Source organism: Sinocyclocheilus rhinocerous, unplaced genomic scaffold (genome assembly GCF_001515625.1).
Source record: "Sinocyclocheilus rhinocerous isolate Xijiao unplaced genomic scaffold, SAMN03320098_v1.1 scaffold2138, whole genome shotgun sequence".
NCBI classification, from domain to species: domain Eukaryota; kingdom Metazoa; phylum Chordata; class Actinopteri; order Cypriniformes; family Cyprinidae; genus Sinocyclocheilus; species Sinocyclocheilus rhinocerous.
In genome coordinates this window covers 461,418-485,872 of record NW_015656024.1, presented here as the reverse complement: position 1 = coordinate 485,872, position 24,455 = coordinate 461,418, and the positions used below count along the sequence as shown (strand labels likewise).

Below are 24,455 nucleotides of genomic sequence, written 5' to 3'. Positions count from 1 at the left end.
TTCGGCTCTTTGTATTAAGCAATGCATAAATACATGATGCTGTTTTGTTCATAATTGTTTATGCAATTTACGAAATTATATTTGATTTATATGAGTTAATTTAGACGTAATGCACGTTTTGTATAGACAGTTATTTCCCTGCGTTGACATTATGTGCTGCATTATTTTGCTCATTGTCGAGCTCGTTCAGCGGCCTCGTTTCGCTTCGACGGCTTTCAGCCTCACCCTGCTTCATTCTACTACGTTAATAAATCATTAGCTCATCCATAAACATGATTTCTGCCCGAGTCCCGTCGGATTGCGTCGGCTGTGGGGATGAAGACCACAACTCCCATGATTCCACACTCAGTCACAGCGTCATCAAACTACGCCTTTGTCTATTTGTTTATTTTGAATATGCGCCCTCTAGCGGTGAAAACGTACATATTGTACCTTTAATTTGTAATAGTATTTCAAAATATTTCAATATTTTAATGTTGTTTTGATCAAATAATTGCAGCCTAGTAGACCTCAGAAGCATTAAAGGGGTCATATCGAGCCGTTTTAGGTAGGTGTGGCTAACTCTTAACTTTTATAAAGAATATCTCTTTGGATTTGAGACTTTAGTCTTTGCAACTTTACAGATCTTCTTTATGCACCAAGAGCTTGTAACACTCTAAAGAGAAAGGAAAAAATGAAATCGCATCATATGACCCCTTTAAAAAAAAAATCTTACTTACCCTAAACTTTTGAATAGTAGTGTATACAATTATGTAGAATTATCTTCAGAAGCTTTCCTCTAGTCTGAATAAAACCCATAAACATTCACCTTGTTTCTCTACAGGCTGGTTTTGCCGCTAGTGGAGCAGAGACATCCACCCAGTTCCCTGAAATCAACCTGCAAGAGAAAGTAAGAATTCTCCGAGTCATTTCACACCTTCGAGTTCATCCGTGAGGTCGTAACAGTCTTTCTTCTATGTATCAGGACTGGACGGACTACGATGAGAAGGCCAGTGAGTCTGTGGGGATGTATGAGGTCACACATCAATTCATCAAGTGCTGAAAAATAAAGAGGTCTGATTGAAGAACGACTGACTGGTTACTGAATAAAGAATGAAGTTATAAAATGACTACACCACACACTTGTTATTCAGTGCTGATTGACTGTTGCTAATTGGTAAAAGGCTTATTATATACGATACTACAATAATAAAGTGTGGAGTTATTGGATAATTTTGTGTGTGTTTATGTGGGCTTGCAACCCAGCTAAATACTTTTATTACGTTTTTAATCAAATGATGCAGAAAAGAAAGGAATATTTTTGCATGCCATTATGACATATGCCAATGCTGAACATTCAATCAGTGAACATCAATGGGATATTTTAAAACATTCATTATAAATTTAGTAGGTGTACTACATTTATACAAACATCAGATAGCGTACTTCAGAATTGAGATTTCATTGCTCAAATTTTAAGTACTGAAATACTGTGCAAAAACAAGGCTACTATCTAAATATAGTGTCGTAGGACAATCTAATTTTTTAGATTAGGGAACACATTCACTATTAACTGTACTACTAAAGTGCAAAGTCTTACTAGTAGCAGTTGGAATAGATACTATTGTCTAATAAAAAGGTACTAGTAAGTACTAGTCACTATGAGAGCATATTTACCATTTGGAGGTTTACTACTTGGCTTCCTATTTTGAGGTGAATAGTCTATATATGAAACACTAGTTGGACGTGAATAGTCTATATCTGAACCACAGATCCTTCTAAACATCAAAGGCAAAATGTGCAAATTGTTACTTATCACTGCTAAAGTAACTACTATGAATACTGACAAAATTGGAATAATAATAAATAAAAATAGGTAGCCCTTAAAAAAAGGTTTTACTCAAATAATACCAAAAATTATACTATAGTTAAACCATGGTAACTACAAATTAACGATGGTTTTGCAATACTTGCCACAGTTTAACCATGGTACTTGATGTAAAACTGGTTATACAAATATTAATACGCCAAAAAAACATGGTTACTACACTTTTACTATAGTAAAACCGTGTTTAATGTTCCTAAGCAAGCAACATAAAACAGATATTACTATGAACTATTATCTTTTAAGGAATAAATGGTAAAAAGCTTGACAAATGATCATAAATATAGATTTCCCGAAAACTTTCTGACCTAAATAGCGATGTGAGTGACCCTGGCTGAGGAAAGAGCGCCATCTGTGTGACAGTGTTTGCTGTGTTTATAATCAGCTGCTGTTGTTTAGTTTCACTCAGTAGTCAAGTCCAGTTGAGCTGTCACAACGCTAACCTGAAGATGGCTGCAGCAAGAAACAGGGTTTTTGTTATCGGGGTGGGAATGACAAAGGTAAACGCATCGATTGCCTTGATATTTCCGCTTTGTAATGGTCTGGTTTGCTAAAAGGCTACTGTAATGCAGCCTAGCTTATTGCTTGTTACAGAACATATTGTGCTGTGGTGAAGTTAAAGGCAAAGCCTGTAGGAGTTGGAGTTTTATATATAAAAACTAACTATAAAGACACTCGGTGGCTTTGAATATAATATGTTTTATTAAAATATTGCATGTAGCACGTTGTTTAGTTATGCGCTGTACGGTAATTAGCCTTATTGCTAAAGGCAGACTGCATGGTGTGGTTCAGTGCTCGGAATAAAGTGTTTTATCGCCATTAAAAAAGAGTTATGAAATGCTGTGAAGTTTCTTATCAGAGATTCACTGTGCCTGAGTCTTTGGTCTGTGTTGAGTAACTGTAGCATTGCACAGTGCTAAAGTCCTTCAGACCTTCACAGAAACGCAAAGATATCAGGATAATCGGTAAATGACCCTGAATTAAATGTGTCATAGGTTACTGTGCAAGATGACAATGAACGCGGGTTACACAATCAGAAAGCTCGTTACATTGTGCTCATAGTTTTCAAAGTAACATTGAAAGTATAAATATAATGGAACAATGACGCGGCCCCTAGTGGCACGGAAGTACAATTGCGCCATATGAAACGTCGTTTTCTAAAGTGTTTTTGAAAAATCACATACCCTGCCTTTAAGTATGAGTTCAATGTTACTGCATAAATGTACTTCAGTGGTACTTCTTAAAGGTTTTTCATATTATATGATGTTCAATTTTATTTTATACATTATATATTTTTATAAATGTCCTGATAAATATAAACCTAATGGCCAAAATTTCAGGCAACATTTTAAAATCCATAAGTTCTAAAGAGCCTTATTTTAGTCAGTGATTCTTTGTCCTGTTTTTCAGTTTGAAAAGCCGGGTGCAAGAGACATCGATTACCCAGACATGGCCAAAGAAGCAGGTGCAGTTGATGAACCTTGTTCACATCTTCAGCACATTGTACTGCAGAAATATGAATATTTTTGATTCCCTTCTGTTGTGGCACAGGGCAGAAAGCACTGGCGGATGCTGGGATCAATTACAGTGACGTCCAGCAAGCCTGTGTAGGCTATGTGTATGGTGTGTCATACTTTTTGTCAATATCGGATATAGTACAAGACATGTTAACCGTTACACGTTGACCTATGTGTACTTGCTTTTGTGTTGAATCTGTTTTTTTTCTTTCTCTCTCTTTTTCTTTCAGGTACAACCCTAGGCGGGCAAAGAAATAATAGTTCATAATGCTGCTGTTATCTGTAACAAGATGCAAAGCAAAACATGTTTCCATTTTTAAAAGAGATTTATTTGTCGATAATAAAAAATACTCTGTACAAAACGTGTATGTATATATTAAAAATTGACATTTTACAAAACTGAGCAGTCGTATTTCACCTCCACGCCAACAATACATCACCTTGTGAAGCAGCTTTGACCATCCTGCATTGAATTAGAGGACTTTCTTACTTCTTACAGCTCTGATTTGTCGTCTTATGGTTTTGGTTTCTTCAAGTCTATTGATGATATCTACTATCTAAACTGTCACTCCACACAAAGATTCTCTCAGCAGTCTAAACTTGCAGTATGAATGGCTGAGGTGAAAACTTAAAAATGCTAGTTCAGAAGTTATTTCAGTTAATAATTCAAAGCAATAAAACATTTATTTGGCACAACAGAGTATCAAGTATAATGTTCCACTATTGAGTGCTGCAAAATACCTTACTGAGGAGTCCAAACCTCAAATCTCTAAAACATATCACATTGGATTAATCTAAATCGCTAATCTCTAAAACAGCACATTGAATTAATCTAAATTTTCTGTAATCCAGAATATTCTTATTTATCTATTTTACCTACAAATTACCAGAATGACTGACAAACACCATGGTTACTGAAAATGTACCGTCTTTCTAACGTTTGGCACTTGTTTTATGTTGCAGTGAAAGAGTAAGGTTGATGGAAAAAATACACAGTCCAGGTTGTACAATGTGACCTCATAGTTTTCTTCTTTTTGCAGTAATTCAGATTATTTTAGGAGCCTGTTATGCAGGCTTGAGTACCATAGAATGACTGGACCAAAGGGATGTTTCTTTTTTTGTTTGTTCAAAGTGCTATTATGTGTTCTGTATTAGAAAATATATCCAAATGGACAATGTAATAAACTATTTGGGATAAGGCCATGCTTGTGCATCATTGTTTTTTAGACAAAGAAATACATTGGCTCATTATAAGGTCGTCAAGGTTTTGGACATTTTGTGCATATTAATATACATTAATTGTGCGTTAAATGGCATTTCACAGCAGAAACATTAGTGAAGACTGCAACATAGTCTTTATGAACTAGGCCTTCTGCCTAAGTCATCTGCTATTTTGGTATTGCTTTCTTTTGCTAAGTGCAAGCCTCTGTGTTCACACTGACAGATATTAAATCACTGAAGTTTCGTTTCTGAGCTGTTGGTGTTTAATAGGCCATACCTATTCTGCCTCTGTATCCAACTAAAAACGACAAATCGCTGTGCTTCCATTGATAGTTGCTGCATCTTTTAGCTCTGCTAATCTTTGTCACTTTTCAACAGCAAGTCTGTTGCTCGTGACACCACCTCTTAAAGGCAGTGTAAGTGATTTCTGGTAGCCAATGTTTATATTTGAAATCACCAAAACAAACACGCCTCTACCCCAAAAGGGTCTTGCCCCTATTTTGATAGCTCCGCCCCACATATACGTACGCAACCCAGGCAACGATTAGTTCTGTGAAACAAAGCAAAACCAATGTTACACCTTGTCTACGGACGTGAGCGGCGCGGCGCAACAAATCCCCGACAGAAAACTGCTGCCGGGTTCTATTTATGACGTGCTGACACACATTTCAAATGGTTTTCAACGGTCGTTTGACCTCTTTCTCGCGTCCAGTGTAGGCAGACTTTAGTTGTTGTAGACACGGTGTTACTCACCTATTGAGAAGAAACAAAGCAACCTCGGCGTCCGATCGCAGGCCTCCGCTCCTTGAGTTCTCTCCAGCGCTGGAAAGCTGATCCAATATTTACACGGGTCCTACTTCTTTGCCTTATCGTTCCGCAGACGTTTTCCTCTTTTGTTTTTTATCCGCCATCTCTATCTTTCTGTCGCTCGGCTCGGCTAATGTCCGTCCCATGCAGCTCTCCTCCACATCACGAGTAGACACGCCCCTTATTGCTGATTGGCTACAAGTTTGTTTTGCTATTCGGCCCGAATCAGTTTTCTAAAGTGTTTTTGAAAAATCACATACCCTGCCTTTAAGTATGAGTTCAATGTTACTGCATAAATGTACTTCAGTGGTACTTCTTAAAGGTTTTTCATATTATATGATGTTCAATTTTATTTTATACATTATATATTTTTATAAATGTCCTGATAAATATAAACCTAATGGCCAAAATTTCAGGCAACATTTTAAAATCCATAAGTTCTAAAGAGCCTTATTTTAGTCAGTGATTCTTTGTCCTGTTTTTCAGTTTGAAAAGCCGGGTGCAAGAGACATCGATTACCCAGACATGGCCAAAGAAGCAGGTGCAGTTGATGAACCTTGTTCACATCTTCAGCACATTGTACTGCAGAAATATGAATATTTTTGATTCCCTTCTGTTGTGGCACAGGGCAGAAAGCACTGGCGGATGCTGGGATCAATTACAGTGACGTCCAGCAAGCCTGTGTAGGCTATGTGTATGGTGTGTCATACTTTTTGTCAATATCGGATATAGTACAAGACATGTTAACCGTTACACGTTGACCTATGTGTGTGTTGAATTTATGTGGTTTTTCTGTATTTCTCCAGGTGACTCGACATGTGGCCAGAGGGCTATTTATCACAGTCTGGGTTTGTCAGGGATCCCAATAATCAACGTCAACAATAACTGCTCTACCGGCTCCACAGCGCTGTTTATGGCCCGGCAGCTCATTCAGGGAGGTGCGAAAGCTACTAAAGTCTGCTGAAGACTAAAGTCTGTACTATAGAAGGAGTTCAGTGATTTTATTTATTTATTTATTTATTTTTAAAATAAATTGTTATTTATTTATTTAAACTATGGTATTGAACACACTCTTTTATTGAATAGTAATAATATAAATAAAAATAATATTAATAAAGTAAAAAAATTACACACACACTACCTTTCAGAAGTCTGGGGTTGGTATGATTTTTTTTTTTTTTTTTTTTTTTTAAAGAAGTATCTAATGATTACCAAAGCTGCATTTATATGATCAAATACAGCAAAAACAGTGCTGTTATGAAATATTATTACAATTTAAAAGGACTGTTTCCTGATTGAATATATATTTTAAAATATATGCATTTATTTAATGTGATGGCAAAGCTCAACTGTCAGTTTTTAGCCCATATTAAATAAAAGTATTACTTTCTTTTCCTTTTTTAAATCTTACTTTCCTCAGACATTTGAATGGTAGTATATCACAATTCAGAGGTAAAAAAAAAAAAGTCACCAAATGTTTTTTTATTTTTTTTTTTATATTTTCTATCTTGAGCACCGAATGAAAATTAAGCACTGCTAAAAAAAAAAAAAAAATCTAATTTCACAGGCATCGCAGGAATACATTACATTTTAAAATATATTCAAATAGAAAACAGTTGTTTTAAATGTAATAATATTTCACTGTTTTTACTGTATTTTTGATTAAATGAATGCAGTCTTGGTGAGCATAAGAGACTTCTTTCAAAAACATTTTAAACAGTTATTTCAAACTTCTGACCAGTTTATGTAATACAAAACCTCTCGCACTCAGGCTTGGCTGATTGTGTTCTTGCCTTGGGCTTTGAGAAGATGGAAAGAGGTTCACTATCCTCAAAGGTGTGAGTGCAGCTCACAGCTCTGTTATAATACCAGCGATGAAGCAAATCAGCCTGTGTCTCATGTCATCTCCTGGGTTTGCAGTACATGGACAGAACCAACCCTATGGACAAGCACATGGAGGTGATGATCAACCGTTACGGGGTGGCGGCGGCACCAGCTGCACCTCAGATGTTCGGCAACGCTGGAAGAGAACACATGGAGAAGTACGGTAAGATCTCAGTAAAGCCTTCAGTGTGTAGATTGATCCAGGCAACTACTCAGACTCCTGCAATCTGGTTCCTTCTGCAATAAAAGCTTTGTGTCTTCTCTAGGCACGAAACCAGAGCATTTTGCCAAAATTGCTTGGAAGAACCACAAGCATTCCACCAATAATCCGTAAGCTTTACCGAGTTTGCTACAAAGGAAATTTCAACGTTTAGTTTACCATATTCAGTCTTTTATTCTCTTTCTTTTTCTCCACATTCTCACTCAGATACTCTCAGTTCCGGGATGAATATAGTCTGGAGCAGGTCATTAACTCCAGGAAGGTCTTTGAGTTCCTCACACTCTTACAGTGTTGGTAAGTGCACCAGAGAGTGAGCAGAGAGTCCGGTTGAATAAGGTTGTTGCCATGGTTTGAATATCCACAAAAGCATGGCAGGCATTAGTATTTAATATTCATAGTTCAGCACAAGTTGATCTCAGGCGACGACAGCACTTGTAGCATATTGCTGTTTACCACAAAAAATTTATTGTTCCGCCTTTTCTTTAAAAAAAAAAGTAAAAGTTGGTGAAGCACTTACAATGGCAGTGTGAATAAGCCAATCCATAACTGTTCAAACACTCATTGTTTTAATAGTATAGAATCAGAATCAGAATGAGCTTTATTGCCAGGTATGTTTACACATACGAGGAATTTGTTTTCGTGACAGAAGCTTCCACAGTGTAACAGAATGACAGTGACAGAACAAAAAACACAGATAATAAAAAATAGAACAAGTAAATAAGGAATAAAAATATATATCACTAGCTGCTGCCTGTCTGTCAGGAAGCTGTTGATCCACTGACAGACGGAGGTGGGCATGGAGAGCTGAGATAGTTTGGGGAGGAGGAGGTTTGGGATGATAGTGTTAAAGGCCGGGCTGAAGTCCACGAACAGGATCCTCACATAAGTCCATAGCCACAAGACATAAACAATATGTGTGTTTATTGATGTGCAAGGTAAAAAGTTCCAGATTTGGTGAAGGTTTGGTTTTCTTACCATTTCCTACCATTCCTAACTGGTCTTTTTTAGAGTCTGTACTGTCATATATGTGACCCTGTACCACAAAAGCAGTCTTAAGTCGCTGGGGTATATTTGTAGCAATAGCCAAAAATACATTGTATGGGTCAAAATTATCGATTTGTCTTTTATGCCAAAAATCATTAGGATATTAAGTAAAGATCATGTTTCATGAAGATATTTTGTAAATTTCCTACCGTAAATATATAAAAACTTAATTTTTGATTAGTAATATGCATTGCTAAGAACTTCATTTGGACAACTTTAAAGGCGATTTTCTCAATATTTAGATTTTTTTGCACCCTCAGATTCCAGATTTTCAAATAGTTGTATCTCGGCTAAATATTCAGCTTTCAGATAGTGTATAAAGCGACAGTTAAGACTGGTTTTGTGGTCCGGGGTCACATATTAAGTGGCACATGAGAGACGTCTCTTAAAATTGAGTCGAAAGTTTATTGGCTTTGCATTTGGCATGTAGACACAGAAAAATAACAGGCAAATTCCTTTTTTTAATACTATTTAAATGTGCAATTTATGATTTATTCATTTACTATATTATTGTTTCATTTAACTACATTTTAAAGCTTCAATTAAATAAACAGTTTTAAATGTCTATTTTTCAATTGACAATTAATTAAATTTATTATTACGCTATTTTATGTAACTACATTTTTAAAACATGAATTTAAATAAACCATTTTAAATATGTAAATTAATTAGTTAAATAATTAATTATTTTTAAGTTATCCCTTATCTATTTTATTGAAGTGTCACTCTTGGTCCTCAACAAAAAAAACTACTTGTTTTATTTATTTATTAGTTTTTTTGTGGTAATCAATGTTATTCCACAAATGCTGTTTACTGAGTTTAATATGTACTGAACACAATTAAATACTCATGTCAAAGAATCTTCTGGGCGTTTTACAAGCTTTTTTGCATGACGGTCATTATTCTAGCTCATAAATGTTATTATTTTAAAAAACGCTATGGTCTTATTAGATAGCTTGTTAAACTGTGAACTGTAATGGGTCCATCATCCTGTCCAACAGAATCAGATTTTTATATCGTCTCTTATTTTCCTGCAGCCCGACATCTGATGGGGCAGGAGCTGCGGTTCTGGCCAGTGAGAAGTTTGTGAGGAGGAACGGACTGGAGAAAAAGGCTGTGGAGATCATTGCACAGGAAATGGTCACAGACCTCACCAGTACCTTTGAGGAAAACAGCTGTATGAAAATGGTAAGAGTAGCTGATCTTGTTGAGCAGCACAAAGCCTAAAAAAACTATGACTTTTAATTTAATTTTATTTATTTTTTTTTTTAAGCTGACTTTTAAGTACCATTTATTCACCCTCATGTCCTTTCTTTCTTCTGTGGAAAAAATATATTTCGAGGAATATTCATATCTAAACAGATTTGGTTCCCTTGGACTTCCATAATATGGGCAAAAAATACAATTGGAAGTCAATGGGAACTGAAACTTGTGTCAAAAAATCATTATTTGTGTTCCACAGAAGAAAGAAAGTCATGCAGGTTTGGAATGACATGAAGGTCAGTAAATGATAGCAGACTTTTCATTTTTGGGTGAACTGTGGCTTGATTCTATATAGGACATTTTCCATTGTCTTATGTCTAATATAATGTTTTTTTTTACTCTGTCCATCATAGGTTGGTTATGACATGACCCATCTTGCAGCTCAGAGGTGCTTTGACGCTGCTGGTCTGAAGCCATCAGATGTTGACGTCATCGAGCTGCATGACTGCTTCTCTGCCAATGAGCTCATCACCTATGAAGCTCTGGGACTGTGTGCTGAGGGTGAGATGGACTGCTTCACAAGCACACTTTTCTAGCACAACTTTTTAAAAATGTAAGTTTAGGTTTTAAAATATGATCTGTTTTTCATTGGTAGGTAAAGCTGGTGAGCTGATTGATCGGGGTGATAATACATATGGTGGCAAATGGGTGATAAACCCCAGTGGAGGACTCATCTCTAAAGGACATCCGCTTGGAGCCACAGGTACGGTTAATCAAACACACCTGATTGCAGATCTGGGTGAATTAATAGGATAATTTTTACTCACTCATGTCACTCCAGATCTCTCTTTGTTTTGGCTGTGAAACACAAAAGGAGAACTTTAGCACAGTGTTCACGCTGCTGTTTTCCAGAAGCAGACTGTGGCCAGCTTCTGTCAAGCTCAATAAAACAAGCAAAAACAAAAAAAACGTACCGTAAAAGTGTTCTATTTTGTGTAAACTTTGTGTGACCAAAATTTAAGACGTTACTCACTAAAAAAATCTGGTACTTTTTAGCTTGACAGCAGTGGCATCAATTTACTAAAAATCAAAGTATGGCAAGTTCAGATGATGTTATCCAACCTAACAATATCACATGACTATATCAAGTCAATTAAGTGAAGAATGACAGAAGAGAGAACGAAAAAACTAGTTAATCATTAACCAACAGCAATAAATAAATAGCATTGCTTTTGACATAGACAGCTGCTGATATAAGAATAAATTAGAGGCACCTCAAAACCATAAAACCTGTAAATTAATTATTTGTAAACAATTATTTGAGTTTATTTACCCCCTTCACAGCTTATTTTCTGTGACTGTCTGTAGAATAGTTCAGACAAAGATTAAGTTTCGGTATTTATTTACTCACCCTAATGTTGTTCTAAAGTGCATTACCTTTTTTTTTAGAAAACAAAAAGAGAAATCAAAAATAATGTCCTACTCACGCTTGTGCAAGACCCTTTTGGGGTAGGGGCGTATTTGTTTTGGTGATTTCAAATATCAACATTGGCTACCAGAAATCGCTTAATCTGCCTTTAATGTCAGTGAATGGTGACTTGGGCAACCAATTGGCTTTTACTGCCTTGACAGTGTCCATCCCTAACGTGTTTGTGTCTGCATGTGGCTCTCCACCAGCAGGGGGAGTCGCATCTCTGAATTAGTGAATTAACACTAGATTCCAGCAGGACATCAGTTCTGCAGCTGGCTTGAGTTACTACTAGTTGGTGTGGTGGAATATTGAACTGGTTTGTCTCCTAATTGTAAACTGGTTGGTGTCATAAAACCAGGTGTAGAACAATGGACTCTCTATATCAATCCTTTTAACCTCTCCATCCATCCATCTCTGTGTCCCTTTCTGACTTTCTCAACACTGAACATTAGACACGTAGTAGTGCTGGTGAAGGAGGTTAAAAACTCGCTTGATTTCATTTTTGGACTGACTTTATATTCTAAATCCATTTATCATCATCATAGTGGTCTGATTATGTTTTGGCATATGGATCAGACAGAATCTGAAGATATTTGCGATGCTTGATTTCTTTCTCCAGTTATCAAGTGGTTTGACAGTTTTTCGTGATCTCAATCCACACCTTTTCTACGAGGAGTTATATCTATGGTTTAAACAGCCATTCAGATTTTTGAATTCGCAGTGGTGACAGCACCAAATACTTAATAATAATAATAATATTTAGACTTAATAGGCTATTTATTTTCAAACTTTTATTACATTTTAATCTGGATTACAACATGCCCTAGATATTGTTTGAAAATGTTTTGATTCTTTATTGTTTGGTCACACTTTAGGCTACATTAAGGCTCTATTAATTAACATTAGTTAACATAAACTACCAGTGAAAAATTCTTCTAAACATTCATTGATCTTAGGTAATTTCAATATTTAATAACACGTTGTTAAAATCAAAAGGTGCAAGTGTTATTTAATGAACTAACAGTTGTATTTTTGTAAACAAAGATTAATAACTTCAGTAGCAAATGTATCTATTGCTCATTCATTATTAATTGTTAATGCATTAAATAAGGTTAACTAATGAGATCATATTGTAAAGTGTTACTTATTGGTCTTTATAATTCTTTTGCACTTTAATCTGTGTGAAAATTTGTACTTTATACATTTTTTGTGTATTACTTTATTGTATGTAAATGTTCAGTTCGTTCTTTCGTTCCAGCGAGAATGGAAGGGGTTATTATTGTAATATTATGCGCTTTGTACTGTAATGTTTTCTCACCGGTGAATGAGACATGAGGTGATCTGACAGCGTTGATGCCGTCTCTCATCGTGTCGCTGATAGTCTCTGGTCTGCCTGTGCGCGATAATGTGTTTTGGAGGAGGCGTGGCTTTGGAGACTGATTTTGCAGGGAGGGTGGAATCTTATGCTTTCAAAGCTAGCTTGCTATTTCTAACCCCTCCGAAATCACCTACCCTACCTTTAATGTAAAAATATGCGATATAATAACACTTATTAAATGGTTAAATAACAGTTTCAGTCTGTGAATAAGGCTGTGAGGGATATTAATACAGTGTGGTCAATGGATTGTAATGTTTATTACAAAATGCCTTACTAAAATAATCTTACTAAAATCATTTTAGTAGACAAAAACTACATAAAATCTGGAAATTTTGCGTTTTAAAAATCATGTGATCTAGGGCATTTATGCCATTATAAAAACTTTGCTTTTGTCCCTCAAAGCCTTATTTTCATCAGTGTAAAATTCAATATTGCATCCACCCTGTGACCCTGACTAAGGTCTATTGAAAAAGTTGTTTATATTACGCTCTGCAAAATCATTTATTTTCCGTTTTTGTTCATTTCGTAAACCATTTCTAATCCCTAGTTTTATATGCCATAGCATGTAAAGAATATTTACATTATAGTTACATATACAAGATGTTGTATGTCTATGTGGTAGGACAAGAAAGTTTCAGAGAGTTTTCAATGCATCTACTTTGTGCAAAATGCTATATAAATGAAAATTTAACAAAGACCGTCAAGAAAGTACCTGGTCCTCTTTATGGCAGTTTTGTTCACTAATTATTAGAAGAATCATCAGGCTGTGACACTGAGAGCGAGTGAAGGATGAACTCTGGCCTGTTTTTGTGGCTCAGGTCTGGCTCAGTGTGCAGAGCTGTGCTGGCAGCTGAGGGGGGAGGCGGGGCCTCGGCAGGTCCCCGGGGCAAAGGTCGCCCTGCAGCACAACATCGGTCTTGGTGGAGCGGTGGTCATCACTCTCTACAGGATGGGCTTCCCTCAAGAAACAAGGTATGTTTAAAGCTAAAATATGTTGTCGACCTGTCTTAACGAGCATTGAGATGACTGGCCTAAATATATCCAGTAACTTCTTTTATTGTTGTTGTTTTTTTTTTTTTTAAATTTCGGTCAATTATTATCCAAAATCCCAACCATCTGTTCAAAAGTTTGGGCTTGGTAAGACTTTTTCATGTTTCTGAAAGAAGTTTCTTATGCTCACCAAAGCTACATTGATTTGAATTAAAAATACAGTCAAAACAATAATTTTGTAAAATATTAATACCAATTAAAAATGACTCTTTTTATTTTTTATTTTAATATATTTTAAAATGTCATTTATTTCTTTGATGCGAAGCTGAATTTTCAGCAGCCGTTACTCTACTCAGTCTTCTGATATGATGATAAGGTGCTCAAGTAATTCATTGTCAGTGTTGAAAACTCAACCGTGATTCATTTGTTTTCAGAATAGAAAGTTTAAATAACAGAAATGTTTTGCCACTTTTGATCAGTTTAATGTGTCCTTGCTGAATAAAAGTATTCATTTGAATTAAAGTATTAATCTTACCAACGCCAAACTTTTGAACAGCAGTGTACACTTTTATTGCTTATTTTGTTTTATGCTTGAATGGTTCAGCTCTGTTGTATGTTTGTTTAAGCATACTGAACACTGGGTGCAAAATCCAAGGTACAAAAGATTATATTTCTATATGACCTACATAATTACATGTAAGTCTGTATGAGTACATAGAGTTCGTGAAGTTATAAGTCATTAGAATATTCAGAAAATAATTTCATTACATGTTGTTAAATGCCGTAGTTCTTTTACATGCATTACAACCAGACCTTTGGACTTGGTACACACACACCATACATGCACCAGCAGTGTTGAACTGTCTGAACTAAACCTTCTCAGCTCTCGGATCGCTGCAGTGGCCACCAGCGCAACCAGTGACCTCAAAGGCTTCAAAGCTCACACTGTCTTCAAGGAGATAGAGAAGAAGCTACAGGAGGTAATTCATCAGGAATGAGGCTGCCTCTCACCAATCATACCATGCAAATTAGACTCAGTGGTTTGGGGTTTCTTAATGCCTCCGTGGCTTCTGCAAACCTATTACACCCAAAAATAAGATGCACGGATAGACAAGAATGAACAATGACTCGTGGCTCTTTTCTTGGAAAGAGTAATATTCCTGGAGGATGTCTAAATCACATCTCAAATGACTTTTTAAATGAAGTCAGCGTGGATGTTAAATCTTCAGTGCTATGATTATTGTAGAAATAATTTGCATCAGTGTAAGATGAAAAATAATACAATAGCATACTGTAAGTGAAATTCCGCGAAGAATAAGATTCACAGGAGTTTTCAAGTGGGTGAAAAACAATTTTCGACATATTTATTAAATGATGTCATTATTTTTAACAGGAGGGAGAGGCATATATCAAGAAAATTGGTGGTGTTTTCGCTTTCAAAGTGAAGGACGGTCCAGGTGGAAGTGAAGCATTATGGGTCGTGGATGTAAAAAATGGCAAAGGTTCAGTGACCAATGATGCAGGTGTGTTTCGATTTTTTGTCCACCTCATTGTGTGTTGCATATTATTGGAAAATTAATTTTAAAAAAAAGGAGAAAAAACAAAACAAATTTGAAAGCATGACATTTAAATTTTAATAAAAACAAAAGACTAGGGTCAGCATTTTGACCCAGTGACAGTAAAGACATTTATAATGTTACAGAAGATTTACATTTCAAATAAATGCTGTTCTTTTGAAATTTTATTCATTAAATAATAATATCAGTTTTCACAAAAATATTAAGCAGCACAACTTTTTAAACATTGATAATAATGTTTCTTGAGCAGCAAATCAGCATATTAGAATGATTTCTGAAGGATCATGTTACACTGAAGACTGGAGCAATGATGCTGAAAATTCAGCTTTGCATCACAGGAATAAATTACATTTTAAAATATATTCAAATAGAAATTTTATAGAAATAAATATTTCTATTTATTACTGTATTTCTGATCAAATAAATGCAGCCTTGGTGATGATATGGGACTCTTACATTCTTTAAATATTCTTTTTGATATTCTAATGAAAACAAAAAAATTTTTTTTTTTTTGGTAAATAGTCTTTTGCATACACATTAAACAGTCATTTGTTAGATTTAACTCTAAAGTCAGTGTCTCCAAGTGCACTTTGTTATAGACACATTTTAACATGTTTCACTGTTTATTTCTTGCACAGGTAAAAAGGCCGACTGTACTATCTCTATGTCCGACTCAGATCTGCTTGAATTGATGACGGGGCAGATGAATCCACAAACGGTACGGTTTGATGATGGTTTATTCTTCGTGGTCTGTTGACATCTTTTGTTTTTTATGAAGAAAAGAACATTGAAGATGTTCTGATAAGTTGGTGTGTATCAGTGTAGTTTGAGAGCTAGATAAGGTTTGAGAGTGTCCTGGGACAGAGCCAGCGGTGCAGGATTAGTCCCTCTTAAACCTTGTCCCATGGCCTACAGAGACACTGACCGTTTGTCTGGCCTGCTAATTTAATTTCCTCAATGCAAGTATCTTACAAATTACAGCCAACACAAGATTTGCAGACTGTTTTGACTCTATTTGCGTTTTTATTATTATTATTATTCAAGTTCCAGAAATGCAACATGAATGATACTACAAATTATTAGGGCTGGAGTTATATAGCTAAAAATAGGATTTTTTTGTTTAATAATAAAAAAAAAAAATAGAAGCATGGATCATTTTCCAAATTTTTTACAATAATTAACAAAATTAAACCTGATCTTTATAGACCAGCTATTGTTACAAAGTACTGTACATACAAATAGTTTACGGCAAAATTAACACTAGTTAAAAATATTAATAATCTAGACATACAAATGAAGTATGGTTGTAATTTAAATTGGCTTACTGTCTTTATAAGGTAATTGTCTAACATTTTTGCAATATACACGATATTCCCTAATTTGATATCATCAGCAAAGATATTTTGCGACAATATCACTAATATTCGATGTATCGCCCAGTTATTCATTCAAGTTATTTATATTCAACAGTAAAGAAGTGTTTATGTATAAAGTAAATTAATACAAATGTATTCGTAAACATTTCAGGAATATTTACTGCTAAAGGGTTACTCCGCCCCAAAATGAAAATGTTGTCATTAATCACTTACCCCCATGTCGTTCCAAACCCTTAAAAGCTTCGTTCGTCTTCGGAACACAATTTAAGATATTTTGGATGAAAACCGGGAGATGGACTATTCTGACGATGTCTTTCATACTTTTCTGGGCCTTGACAGTGTAATTTACTTGGCAGTCAATGGGACAGTCACAAGCCTCCCGGTTTTCATCCAAAATATCTTAAATTGTCTTCCGAAGACGAACGAAGCTTTTACGGGTTTGGAACGACATGGAGGTAAGTGATTAATGACAAAATTTTCATTTTGGGGCGGAGTAACCCTTTAATGCAATTAATGTCTAATAAACATAGGTATAAAGCACTCAATTAATAGCAATTTCGTATTTTCTGTGACCTAATCTACAGTGAGAACTGTTTTCTCCAGATAACCGTTAACAACTGCTTACTACTGGTTTAAAATACTGCACATCAGTTAGGTATGGTTAACAAATTGTTAACATCTAACTCTTTACATTTAAGACAATTAAACAATAATAATTAGTTAAAATGAATCACAATGAATGAAGAATATAGCCAATTAATGTATTACCATGTAGAGACTACAATGAATGAACCATAAACTAATAGTTTCCCAAATTATTTGTAATAAAGTCATTATTTTGTAATTATTTGTAATAAAGAAATTATTAATTACTGTAAGTGTTTTGTTACTGTATACCTATTGTAAAGTGTTGCTGAACCAGTTCATAAGAGTTAGTTGGTTGTGAATTGGACTACACTGATCACACTTTTATGTTTTTGATTCATTAAAAAGAACCAGTTCGTAAGAGTCAATTAGTTGTGAATCAGACTACACTGAAAATGCTGTATGTTTTTGTGTGCAGCCCACATGGACGAATCGAGAAAGCTGTATTTTCTTTTTTTAATCAATTTGGCCTGCAAACTTTAGTAAAATATGACTCCTTTGGCTGTGTGGCTATTCAGGAGCCACTGCTGACAAGTTGTGCAGGAAACACTGGAATACAGAGTGAAATATAATACAAGATATTGTTCAAATGATTATGAGTAACTGGAAAATCATTGTTTTTTTTCCCCCCAGCCATAGAAAAATATCTAGCTTTATAACCTAATGTTCTTTTTTTTTAATCAAAAGTTGCATCTTTGCACCACAATGTTGCTGGCTGCCATTGCAACGGTGGCCTTCCAGATTAATCCAATGTCAAGGATGACTTGTGATGTGCAGTTCATAAAACTAAACTAATCTCTATGAAAAAAGATTAACATTGAGTTACTTTGACATTCCCTTGACCTGACTTTAGCTAGCATGACATGCATACAGTATTAAGTCGCATGTCCAACCATTTCTTTTGACTGAATCACACACATTAAAGCAGAGCCTCCTGACACAGAATGCTGATCAGAGTGAAGCGGAAATCTTTTACGTAATCCCAAATTAGGCTGATGGCCTCTAATGTTTCCTCCGCTGATGTGAGTCAGAGCATGAAAAATAGATCGTTTTCATAAGCCCTTTGAAATGTCATTCCCTCGTGATTTACACCCATCTGTGTTGACTCAAGCAACCTCCGTCATGTCTGTCCATCTGAGGAACGCCACATCAGACATCAGATGGTTTGACAGAAGCTTCATCTAAAAATTAGCCACTCTTTTCACAATAATCCTCCATAAAGGGAATAATTTTCAGATTAATCCCGAATAGAAAAGCTGAACCGTTTAGAACTCAAATCCATCATGCTCATGACATGTGGAAATGGTCAAATGGAGAGAAACTCGCATGAAATGTTGGGGGAGGAATAATAAATAATCATAACCTTTTTATTTTGTACTCATATACAGTGTATATTAGTATCACTGAGATAATAATATAGTTTTTATTAATATTTTGAAATAGTTTATATATGTTTTGAAATGTTTGTTTGGCATTTTTATTATTATTGTTTTTTTAATTATCATCTGTATGTTTTTTCTTCTTCTTAATTTTCATTTCAGTTGTAGTTATTTTCATACAAATTTACAAGATAAACTAAATGAAAATGAGAAATGTTGCCCTGTCCACTAGCTGAAGTCAAATGTAAAAAAAAAAATATATATATATGTAATTTTTTTTATATTGATAACTGTTATTAATAATATATAATATATATAATAATTTATAAAATTATAATGACTGTATAACTGTATACCTATTAAATAGTGTTACCAAACCGGGTCATAAGAGTTAATTGTTTGTGAATCAGACTATCAGATTATTTTTTAATATTATTTCAGTTAACATTTTATTTCAAGTACCAAAAATTTTTTTTTTGTGGCTTTAGTTAACTATAATAACCCTGCTGTGCGAAGCCTCAATTTGTTAATCTTGTATTCTCATTTAAAGGCATTTTTCCAAGGAAAACTAAAGATAACTGGGAATATGGGAATGGCCATGAAACTTCAAAACCTTCAGCTGACGCCTGGAAAAGCCAAACTGTGAAACTGCATCTACTGATGAACAGGGAAGTGGCACAAATTCATGCAAATGAGTTGTGTGGAGAGATGCTAGAATGGTTAATCGATTTCGAAATATAATTTTTTTGCTGAAATTGTATGAATGAAGTTGTGTAATATTACACAATAACAGTGAGTCTGTTGGCCATTGCAACGTAACTGCATAAAGAATACTGTGTTACTAACATACCTGAAAGACATAAGCAAAGCAAGTCAAAAATGATCTTGTACAATAATAATAATAATATTGTGGTATATCAGCTAGAAGAAAAATGTCATGTTTCCTTGGGAAAGATATCACGGTAAAGTGGCCTTCAAATCACCATTGTTTAGTTGTGATTAGTAAATCACCTCTTGAATCTTGCAGATGAACATGGAGTCTGAACTCTCAATTAGTTAGCTGTCCTATAATGTGCATCTGACTAATATCAGTTTAATCATTAGATTTCAAACTATACCTGCAAAGGCTTATGTTGGACCTTTATATCTAGTGTGCAGTCAATTAAAATAGAAGCGTAACAGACTTTGATTCTGAAATTTTCATTGAATCTTTAAAGGCCTTATGGTGCGTTCAAGTGCAGCATTAGAACTGTGGGTTTTGGTATATTGACATTTCAAAGTATTTTTATATAATTGTATATTAATCAAGTTTGTAAAAAAAATGACATCACTTATTTCTAATAAATATTCAATTTACTTCAAAACATGCTGTCATTTTCCTACAATGTTTTTAGATTTAAAATACAGTAATAAAAATGTCTGCAATATTACAACACAGACTCTGCACTGATGGATTTGCTTTGTCACTACAATAAAATATGACCATTTTCTTTCATCTATGTAGTTGTTGAACAGCAAACAGTTGATTTGTTTGAAAATGCACTTTATTTTACATAAATCAAGATGATTTATTACTCGCCTGCTGAATTTGTATCCTGAAACGGTTTGACCTACAGCTGCTGGAATTAAATTGTGACTGTTTATGGATCTATCCGTCTTCTCCAACACTTTCAGCACTGCATATTGTATAATAAGACAGTATAAATTTAAACTCTGCAGTTCCCAAGAACACAACATAAGCACCATATGTTTATAATGAACAACAAGATGTTTTCTCCTGATTTTGTTGCAACTTTAAAATGAACTAGCTACTGAAATTTGCGAGAACATCTTCAAAGAAAGTGGACAGCGATATGAGAGAATAATTTACTCCGTTCTTAAACCTGAGTAAAGAGGATTAGTTAAGCTCATCAGACTGAACACGGCAGAGCATGGTAAAAAAGAAGCAATAGCAATTTTTTTGCAGAATACAACCATTTTTCTGCTTTTTAATGAGCAATTACCCAGTGTGTGAGTCTTGTGATGTAATGGCAGTGCTGTTTCCTGCAGGGTTTCAGCTGCTTTGCCGTATGAACCTCGTGGCCTTCTCCTTCTGCTCATCCCTGCAATCGTTCCCAATTACACATCCACATGCTCTGCTATCTGCACCTCACAAGCAGTTAAACCACCAGCGGCCAGAATAATTACAACAGATATCAGGCTGATATCAGGGAACAAAATCTAACAAAATTAGCAAGTGTTGGGCTGCTACTCTCTTCTGAACAATTGTAATGCCTTTACATTCCATTGACCATATCATGGAGGAATGTACTGATGCATTTTAGTTACATTTAATAATAATTATGCTCCCTTTCCAATAAGTTAACCCACTGGATATATGCATCTACACAAATGTCAGGGTTCTGCCCTGACACTCCATTTGTCTTGTGTTTGTTTCCTGTGTCTATTTTGTCTTGTGTGTCAGCACATGGCTTTGTTAATATTTCTCTCAGCCATGTGCTTTTCTAGCCCCTCCTTCTTGTTTCCTCTTTACCACACCCTGTTGTTAGCCCTTGTCTAGTCCTTGTTGGTCTAATTGCTCTCACATGTTCCTCGTGTGCCTTCCTCCCTATTTATAGTTCCCCTTGCCCTCTTGTTTTTGCTGGTTTGTGGTCATTCTCACCCTCGCTGTCTTTGTTTGTGGCTGAGTATGTGTTCCCATCTCTCTGGTTGGTCTTGTGCCCTTGTCTGGTCTAGTTCTTTGTAGTTCCATGTTCTTGTCTTGCTCCTTGTTTTTGCATTTTTGTTTGTTTTTTGCCTTTCTTTTTAGTATTTATTCAGTTCTCCTAGTCCTGATCTTTTGTTTGATATTCTTTAAGTTAGTTGTGTTGGTTAAATTGGTAATTTCTTTTACTTTTAATCAGTTCTTTGGTTTTATTTATCCCCCTGCCTGCATTGGAGTAATTTGTGTTCCTGTGGAGCCTTGTCCTGTCTTGTCTCTTTGTGGTGTTAGAGTTCCTGACCTGTTCCTGCCCACTGGTTCTCCCTTCCTGGTACTTGGTCCACTTCAGAGTTTGCGGTCAACAAGTATCTGAGTGGTGCCTTGCTTAGTCTTCTCCATCTGCCTCGTCTTGCCGCTTCCTCTGCTGCTATTCTGCCAGTTGATGTCCAAGGCTGTCCCAGTGGTGTTCCCTAGCTGTGTTCCTGCCATTGAATCACCTGCACAACTCGCTACCGTCTTGTATCTCTGTTTTGTAATAAACCCTTGTCACTCACTCTGCGATTGGGTCCTCCTTCCAGATCCCTGACACACAAATATCTAATCTTTGAACACTCTAAAATGAGAAGAAATGCATTGCTTTCATTAGGCATACTGAGAGAGTCATCATTTTATGGAATTTCATTCAAATCACAATTATTACATTTGATATTTTTCATACAAAGAATCCATACAAGTTGTGTAAGGCTTTGAGAGTGTGTGGCATGACGTGTTAGTCCATAAAGCCCACTTCTGACAAGTTTCACAGAAGTTTGTGTTCAATTTAGTTGGGCTTGCCCTGAAATCTGAACATGTCAAGACGTTATACACTAGAGCAGGGGTTAGAAACCATCCTTCTGAAGAGTTCCAGGTCTGTTAATATGCAAACAATACCATTCAAACATTTGGGGTTGGTAAAAAATTTTTTTTTAAATGTTTTTGAAAAAAGTCTCTTATGCTCATTACAGATTTTTTTTTATTATTATTTGAAATTCTAATCTAAAATATCTATTGCTATCTAAAATCTATTGTAATTTATTTAAAAATGTAATTTATTTCTGTGATTTAAAGCTGAATTGTCATCATCAATACTCCAGTCTTCAGTGTCACATGATCCTTTAGAAATCATTCTAATATGCTGATTTAACATTTGTTATCAATGTTGAAAACAGTTGTGCTGCTTCCTGTTTTTGTGGAAACTGATACATTTTTTTCAGAATGCTTTGATGAATAGAAAGTTCAAAAGAACAGCATTTATTTGAAATATAAACCTTTTGTAACATTATAAATGGCTTTACTGTCACTTTTGATCAAATTTAGTTGGGCTTGCCCTGAAATCTGAACATGTCAAGACGTTATACACTAGAGCAGGGGTTAGAAACCATCCTTCTGAAGAGTTCCAGGTCTGTTAATATGCAAACAATACCATTCAAACATTTGGGGTTGGTAAAAAAAAATTTTTTAAATGTTTTTGAAAAAAGTCTCTTATGCTCATTACAGATTTTTTTTTATTATTATTTGAAATTCTAATCTAAAATATCTATTGCTATCTAAAATCTATTGTAATTTATTTAAAAATGTAATTTATTTCTGTGATTTAAAGCTGAATTGTCATCATCAATACTCCAGTCTTCAGTGTCACATGATCCTTTAGAAATCATTCTAATATGCTGATTTAACATTTATCAATGTTGAAAACAGTTGTGCTGCTTCCTGTTTTTGTGGAAACTGATAAATTTTTTTCAGAATGCTTTGATGAATAGAAAGTTCAAAAGAACAGCATTTATTTGAAATATAAACCTTTTGTAACATTATAAATGGCTTTACTGTCACTTTTGATCAATTTAGTGCATCCTTGCTAAATAAAAGTATTAATTTCTTTAAAATAAATCTTACTGATCCCCAAATGTTTGAACGGTAGTGCGTGTATACATCTATATATATTTACAGTATTCCCCAAAAATATTTGTACACAAAACAAAAGTCTAATTTGTATAAATAATCAATAAACGACAGAGCATTAGATAACAAAAGATCAAGCCAAACAGCATCTACAAACAAATGATGCTGGAGCTTTTCTTGCTAACTTATAAACATCTTGTCTCAAAACTAACTTTTAACCAACTTGTGTTTTGGTGATTTTTTTTTTTTTATGTGTGTATGTATAATATCAACTCACACATGCGTCCTAGCAGAGGGACCTGATAAAATGAGAAAATGTCATTTATTCCTGTGATGCAAAGCTGAATTTTCAGCATCATTACTCCAGTGTCACATGATCGTTCTAATGTTTGACAGCCAGAAAGTTTCCAAATACTTTTTATGTCAAAACAGGTTTTTATGTATATGAAGACTTCTTCAGATGCAAAAACCTCTAAGATTTTTCTGTGATTTTTTTCTTTTAATTGAGCATTTTTTATCAGACTCCTATATTTAGGTTCAGTAATTTCACTTTAATGGCAAAGAAAAGGTTATTAGTCAATTATTAAATGCCTTATTTTTAAATGTCCAATGTTATTTTCATAGGAGCCTGATCAAAATACTCATTTAAAGGAGTCATATGATGCAATTTAAATTTTTCCTTTCTCTTTGGAGTATTACAAGCTCTTGGTGCATAAAGTTGTAAAGTTGCAAAGACTAAAGTCTCAAATCCAAAGATATATTCTTTATAAAAGTTAAGAGTCAACCACACCTACCTAAAACGGCTCGTTCTAACACGCCCCCACATGTCTACGTCACGATGTGGGAAGATTTGCATAACACCGCCCAAATGTTCACGCAAAGAAAGAAGGCGTAACTTTTATTCTCGCTGTAGTATTGTTGTTGCCACCATGTCGTGAAGGCGCTGTGAGTTTGTTGTGAAAGCGAAACTACTTTGTTTGACCTTCCAAAAGAGGACGATATCAGAAATCAGTGGTATTTACAACACTGTTCCAGAATAGTTTAACCCAAATATCCAGATGTGTGCAGCACATTTTATGGAGGACTGTTTCCTGATCCTGGAAGAGTAGACTACAATGCCGGCTGTTCTGACTCACAGACTGTAAGTAAGATTTTTATATTTAAAGGATTTGCCACTGACGATTCAAACGCGAGTTTTGAGCAGTGTAGAGTAGCACTTGTTGTTTGTCATTTCTCCGAT

General features: G+C 35.0%; 2 protein-coding genes across 3 annotated transcripts in view; both read left to right on the top strand.

Moving 5' to 3' along the window:
- Positions 1 to 1,064, top strand: part of czib (CXXC motif containing zinc binding protein) — a 3,720-nt gene extending 2,656 nt beyond the window's left edge. Inside the window, exons 7-8 of the mRNA XM_016526680.1 lie at positions 824 to 889; positions 965 to 1,064. Of these exons, the coding sequence (XP_016382166.1) occupies positions 824 to 889; positions 965 to 1,042 (144 nt within the window). The 3' untranslated portion in view covers positions 1,043 to 1,064. The remainder of the gene's footprint in view (positions 1 to 823; positions 890 to 964) is intronic.
- Positions 1,065 to 2,246: 1,182 nt separating this feature from the next.
- scp2a (sterol carrier protein 2a) lies at positions 2,247 to 19,450 on the top strand. Of its 2 annotated transcripts, XM_016526650.1 has the most exons (16): positions 2,247 to 2,364; positions 3,275 to 3,329; positions 3,416 to 3,487; positions 6,216 to 6,347; positions 7,181 to 7,245; positions 7,330 to 7,456; positions 7,560 to 7,623; positions 7,721 to 7,807; positions 9,595 to 9,745; positions 10,174 to 10,321; positions 10,416 to 10,523; positions 13,428 to 13,581; positions 14,483 to 14,579; positions 14,993 to 15,122; positions 15,815 to 15,894; positions 19,127 to 19,450. In XM_016526650.1, the coding sequence occupies exons 1-16, from the start codon at positions 2,314 to 2,316 to the stop codon at positions 19,220 to 19,222; spliced, it is 1,617 nt and encodes a 538-aa protein (XP_016382136.1). In that variant the 5' UTR covers positions 2,247 to 2,313; the 3' UTR covers positions 19,223 to 19,450. The 2 variants fall into 2 exon arrangements, with proteins under 2 accessions (XP_016382136.1, XP_016382135.1); XM_016526649.1 differs by lacking the exons at positions 2,247 to 2,364; positions 3,275 to 3,329; positions 3,416 to 3,487 and adding exons at positions 5,857 to 5,950; positions 6,037 to 6,108.
- The last annotated feature ends 5,005 nt before the right edge of the window (positions 19,451 to 24,455 follow it).